The sequence below is a fragment of the Xiphophorus couchianus genome, chromosome 20, assembly GCF_001444195.1.
Source record: "Xiphophorus couchianus chromosome 20, X_couchianus-1.0, whole genome shotgun sequence".
Taxonomy (NCBI): Eukaryota; Metazoa; Chordata; class Actinopteri; order Cyprinodontiformes; family Poeciliidae; genus Xiphophorus; species Xiphophorus couchianus.
This window is the reverse complement of record NC_040247.1, coordinates 14,239,287-14,245,569: the sequence shown is the minus strand read 5'-3', so window position 1 is coordinate 14,245,569 and position 6,283 is coordinate 14,239,287. Positions and strand designations below refer to the sequence as shown.

Sequence of the window (6,283 nt, the reverse complement as noted above, 5' to 3'; positions counted from 1 at the left end):
TATATATATATACGTATACGTATATATATACATATATATATATATATATATATATATATATATATTTACTCGGTTACTCTTGGCGGAGATTATGTTCAGCTAAATGCCACGTGATGGCGCTGTGCACTAGTTATTCCTGCGGCCTAATTACGTGCAAAGGCATTTCATAAACATGTGTCGCACGGGCACCTTTGCCGTTTTAACAGTGGCTGGGCGGTTTCTGTATGACCGCAGCTATCGTTAGTGCTGTGTTTTTGTCGACCTATGGTCAGCAGAAATGCAGAGGAATGAGGCCGGAACAGCGCCCACTGCAGACCGCTCACAGCACTCCCCCCTGACATCTCTCTGCGCTGGCTCGTTTCCCACTAATTGGTTTCGCTCGGGCCAGTCCGTGGAGAGCTCACCTGCTTTTAATTGGACTATCGCGACAAGTTGCTGAATTGACGTCAACACAATCGGTTGACAACTTTTCGCGCGACGATATCTGAGGATTTTCGCGCGAGACTAATTGACTGCACCACGCAGGGACGCGCTGTTCAGCAGCAAACCAGGCTGACGAGACGAACGAGGGGAACGGGCGCAGGCTTCTCCAGCCAGTGCTTGGATGTATGGATGTAGGGAAGAGGGGGGTTGGAGCTTCTCGGCATGGACCAAATAGCTTCCAGTTGAGAGCAAAAGATCAGGGACATTGATTTCATATATATATATATATATATATCAATAATCAGGAGTAGGGTATTTTCTCCCTACAAGCCGCTCCATCTATTTCCCTGAAATCAGCAAAGATACATTTTTTTTAAAAATATTTTTGTTTTTTTGCGCAAGTGGTCGGTGCGCCCCTGCCTCCGGATCCATGGGTTGCACTGTGAGTGCTGAGGATAAGGCTGCGGCGGAGAGGTCAAAGATGATTGACAAAAACCTCAGAGAAGATGGAGAGAAAGCAGCAAGAGAGGTGAAATTGCTTTTATTAGGTAGGTTACCTTGGGAGATTGCTCCTGGGTTTATAATATTTAATGGGAGGACGTGTATATTCCCAAAGGAAAGCAAATCTCAAAAGGTTAAATTAGACTTTAATTTAAAACAAAAGCAGAAACAGAGTTAATTCTCTCTGGGTTTCATTTTATATTAGCAGATGCAGTATTGAAGTCACCCAAGAGTCACACTTGAACAGTATTTAAGATGCTATTAATTAGCCAACACAAATGTCCTGATTCCTGCAGATAAAGGCAGACATCATCATGTCAACAAGCTGTCCTGATTTGCTTCTCAGAGCTCTGAGTTGGCGTTTTTCCTAGAAAGCCTAATTTAATACAGCCAATGAAACCTGTGGACCGGGGCTAAACATTAACAGAGCCACCCACTGGCTCCACTATAACAAAAACACACCTGTCACTTTTACACACAGCTAGATTCAGTCCCAAGTGTTTTCTAAAATCAGTCTGTTTTTATGAAAAGTATCCTGCAGCACAGTCCTTATTCTTCCCTTGGCCTTTTCCTCTCATACTTTATGTGCAAACACACTCGGGCAAACAACCAACACACATCCTCCCACTCATCACCACATTCTCAGTTCCCCCTTGTTCTCCTCTGCTGTCTTTTCTTTCTATCAATAAGAGTCTAATATGTCTTTTTTTAAAATAAATTATTCTAGGTTGTGGAAGGTTTTCTTCATTATGTGTAAAGGAGAGAGAATTTTTTTTTTATTTTATTTGAAGTGTCAAGATGTTTATAAGGGACTTGATCTAGGTATATGGTTAGTTGTTATGGTTTCATTAACCAGAAGCGTCAAAGATGGCTGCCTCTGTAATAACAAATGTTATTAGTAATAATGATACAAGTGTGTTAGTTGGAGATGCTTTTGATGGCAACATTCGGGGGGCCTAGGCGTTGTGCCCACACAAAGTAAAGCTCCTCCAAGCTGCACCCCTCCTCAGAAACCTTTCTTACTCAGCTCCTTCAGACTAGCGGCAGCAGCACTTAGCAAACACCTAAGTGGAACTGTGTTTCTTCTGTACTTATCATACTTCTTCTTAGTCCAGCACTACTAAGACTGGTTGTAAATGACATAATGAGGAGCATTCTTGTGATAACGTGCTGAAACCAGTGTGTTGGAAAAAGTAGGACCTTCTTAAAGAAACAGAGGCCCGATTTCCAGACCTCAAAATATGAAGTTGTGTTTGATATATGCAACATTTTTATATTTATAAAAAAGCTGAATGTAATATAATTGATTCTATTTCATAGCACAATCTGTCTTGAAAATACATATTTCCCCTCTAATATTTTGATTTAAAAGTCTTCATGTGTCATAGTAGAGGTTGTAGTAAAAAAACAAATATTGTTCAGTATTCCATTCCATTTTCTGTTGTCTGCTTGCTGTGTGCTCTTTGTTGTTCCTCTGCAGAGCTCTGGTGATTTGTCTTTGGTTATTATTTCTGCTCTGAATGCACTTTTATTAAATAAAATATCTTCCCCTTGTCCCCCTGAAAAAATCTCAGAAGAAGATGGTTAGCAGCACATTGCTTACTCTGCCACAACAGATTTTCTGCTGGTGGAGATCTTCAGTAACAATAATGCAATAATGGAAGGAAAACAAATTCATATTCATTTAAAAACAACAATACTACTGTTTTAACTCAGGAAGAGTTCAGAAACCAATATTTGGTGGAATAACCAGGAGGTTTTCAATGGGGTTCAGTGCAGTGGGCTCTTCATTTTTTCTACAGCTGTATATATAAAAATGTTTTCTTGTTTGCTGGTAGCTCATACTTCAAGAATAAAAATCAATCCAAAGATGACTGTCAGACTTCAGCAACAAGAGACAATAGAGTCCGAATCAGTGGTCCCATTAGCATTAACTAATTCTAATCTCAGCCTTATTGATTGATGCATCTCTGTTAAATCATATTTCTTATAGCTGATCTTGTGTCCTCTATTATCCATATCCAGCAGCAGTAAACAGTTATTGCTGCCTAAACATGGCTACATCTTGACGGCTGATTGTGCCCTTTCCTCACTTTGCTGTAGACCTTCTGTCATCTTGTCTGATTTCATACGCCATCATTCTTGGCACACACACTTGAAAATCGAGTGTGTCCTTAGACGTGTATGTGTGAGATATCAGGGATCCTGTTGTTAAAGGGTGACAGTAAAGTAAAAAGGTGACACCTCGGTGATGTGCACTGTGAGCAGTCACAGTAAATGTAACTGCTCATTTAAAGCATCAGTTTTCATATTTAAAAAATATGAAAACTGAAACTAGAGGTATATTGCTTGGTGTTTCTCTAAGTTGAAGTGTATCACTGGGACATTTATGTGTAAAATGGGTTAGTTAACACTGATCAGGCTTTAATAGGTTGATATCAATTTTATTTAAAAATTCTGACTTAATGATTTTGACTTTTGGTATTTTAAGGACAGTAACAGCACAGACAAATCTTTATCTTGTTCTATATAAGGAAATAGTATTTACTTTAGTAAATGTGTTAATGAATGTTGTTATAATGCAACTCCATCTCTTCCTGGTTCTGTTTCACTTGTTTTCCAGAGTGTCAGTGACATAATTTGACAGCTTTAACATAATCTCTGCTTTGACTAAATCCTTCCAATGTCACAATCCCAAAAAGTTTTGGAAACATTTAGTCTGTAAGAAGCTGTCTGACAAATTGGCACAAAACTACATCCTCACTGAATAACAACTTGCTCAAACAAAGAAGAAATGAAACATTGTTGGTTTGCAGATGGATGAAAAGCCTCTCTCAAACATACAGAGAGCTGACTGCATACTCTGCCTGATGCTTTGGCTGACGGTGTAAATATTTCACTATATGTCCAGAGGAATTATATCAAACCCATTTTGCTCAATATTAATGGGTATGTGCAGGACAGCTTTTTGGCAGGGTGCATTGACTCCTCATATCCTTTTCTTAAACGATATACCAACAGTTTTACAATTCCGGGGTTTTTTGTAGGTACTGTTTTTATTGGGGTTTTTTTTTTAGGAAATTGCTAAAACATCAGGAAGCTCAACCCATCTCAAGATGAAACCACATTATTAAATAATGATCTTATGAAGATCAAAAAATGGCTTGATCTTTGGCATATGCATAAAAATTTAATTATTTATTCACAAAGTATATTATGAGGTGCCCAGTAATGTAACCCTTTCTTAGCTGCTGTCGGTTGCTGTTGCTTTGTCTGTTATATATAGTTTAAGCTAAATGAAACACAGGGAATGTGTTATTCGTACATTTTAACCTCTGTGGAGCTGAATGACTGATCAGCCATTTTATTCAGGCTTGTAGAGGAATACATGGATTTGACTTGGGCGCTCTGTTACGAGCGCAGAATACAATACTTACAAATCATATACCACAAGTTTAACAGAATTTTCAAAGTAATCATTTATTATTTCAAGAAGAAATAAAGAGTTTATGACTGACATAACTCTCCTCAGATAATTATAACAAATTACAACCAAGTGGAATCCACTGTTTTATTACTATCTAAACAATATAAAACAAGAACTTGTATAGTTTTACAGTTGGCAGAATTCTGTGAATTCTCACTCGTCTTCATTCGTTTAAAACCTCCTAAATCACCATCCACTGCATCTAACTTCTTAATTCCCTCGTCAACAAGGCAAAAGTATAATAATGGTCCTTCATAGACATTACTCACCTCTCAACAGAGAAGAGAGCTCAGAGTATGAGACTGTCCATCTTGAGATGACAACTTCACAATTACCTACTTATTGAAAGAATGTACTCATTGACTATTAGTCACGTCTCTGGTGAATACCAATAAGTCATCAGGAAATGCGTGCAGATGCTGATCTAGCAAGAAATAACTGGTAAAGCTTTCAGACCTTGGAATAAGTTTTACTTTGAATTGTGAAGAATATTTGCAAAAACACTTTTTTCCACCCTAATGAGAGAGTTCTCAGTAACAGGTTCATGTTTCAGGCTCCATGCATGTGTTGGGCCTTATTTTGTCTGTGAATGAGATTATGCCTGAGGTGGCTCAGCCGTGTGTCTGCTCACCCTGATGAAGTGGGAAGTGATCTCCGGATATTTCCTGAGGCAGGATGGAGGTTTATCACACCCTGGAAGAGTGTCATGTTTTGTATTTGTGTATTTCTACAGTGCTTAAGTTAAGAGCTGCAGTAATATATTGAATGACATTGCAATATCAATGTGTGCAATTTGGCAATCACAATAAACTCTCTCAATGCTGTATTTAGTAGGATATTATAAGTTACAGTATATGAATGCAAATTCTTCATGCCAATGATATTTTAAGTTGGTTGGACAGCCTTTACACTCAATGCTTCCGCTTGATATGATTTTAGAGGCTAAGATGCAAAAGCTCAAGGCGAATGATGGGAACATGTAGGATAGTTGCAATTAATGACATTTGCTTAACTTTGTACTTTGCATCAGAGTATGAGACTAGCCAAAATAAAATAAAAACTACATTACTCTAATGTCAGTTTTAAGTATGTTGATCTATATTACTAACATATTATGTAGTTGCTCCTTTTCAGTTTTAGATAAAATCTTAGATCATGTTATACTTTTGTTCATATTATTTTTTATTTTATATTATGAAACTACCATTTTTATCTCAATTTTATCACCCTGTGGGAATCTCATACTAATCCAACCTAGATTTGTCAGAGCACGAAAAGATGAAAACTACTACACAAACATGATCAAACAGAGAAGTAATATGCTGCAGACATAACCACATCACACATTAACAGCAGAGTCCCATTAATGTTAGTCCACAGATGTCAAATTGAAAGCCTACTGCAATAAAAGCAATAAATCTACAGAGAACAGTATGTGCTGTATTCTGATGTGTATTGATATTTATTTAAAAATAAATCCTTCATAGAGGTTTCTCACTTTGTGGGTAGATTTCTCAGCGACATTTATTCAAGGGCTTAAAGTTTAAGCCATTTCTAAGTAATCTATGTAAGATCTATGCCATTCAGTTTCTGCTGTGGTTTCTAACCGCTGTTCAAAGTTATTTCTGTAGTCTTTGAAGTCATATTAAATTAATTACATGGGAGAAAAATGTAATTAACTTACTTTCAAAGCCGTTATCCATTTTATAATCAGTTGAAAACGATTCCCCCTTTTTATTATGCTTTGGACTTTTTTTTATTCAGTTTAATTTCTTATTCACGCTTATTATTAGTTCCAGATATAATTTTAGAGATTTCGTTTTTATTTTACACAGATCCCTAATACACTAAGTGCAGCATAAAACATAATTT

The 6,283-nt window shown here is 37.1% G+C and overlaps 1 protein-coding gene across 1 annotated transcript in view; it reads left to right on the top strand.

Annotated features, from left to right (window-relative positions):
* Window positions 1-853: 853 nt before the first annotated feature.
* gnai2b (guanine nucleotide binding protein (G protein), alpha inhibiting activity polypeptide 2b) overlaps window positions 854-6,283 on the top strand; it is a 41,526-nt gene continuing 36,096 nt past the window's right edge. Inside the window, exon 1 of the mRNA XM_028001902.1 lies at window positions 854-971. Within this exon, the coding sequence (XP_027857703.1) occupies window positions 854-971 (118 nt within the window). The remainder of the gene's footprint in view (window positions 972-6,283) is intronic.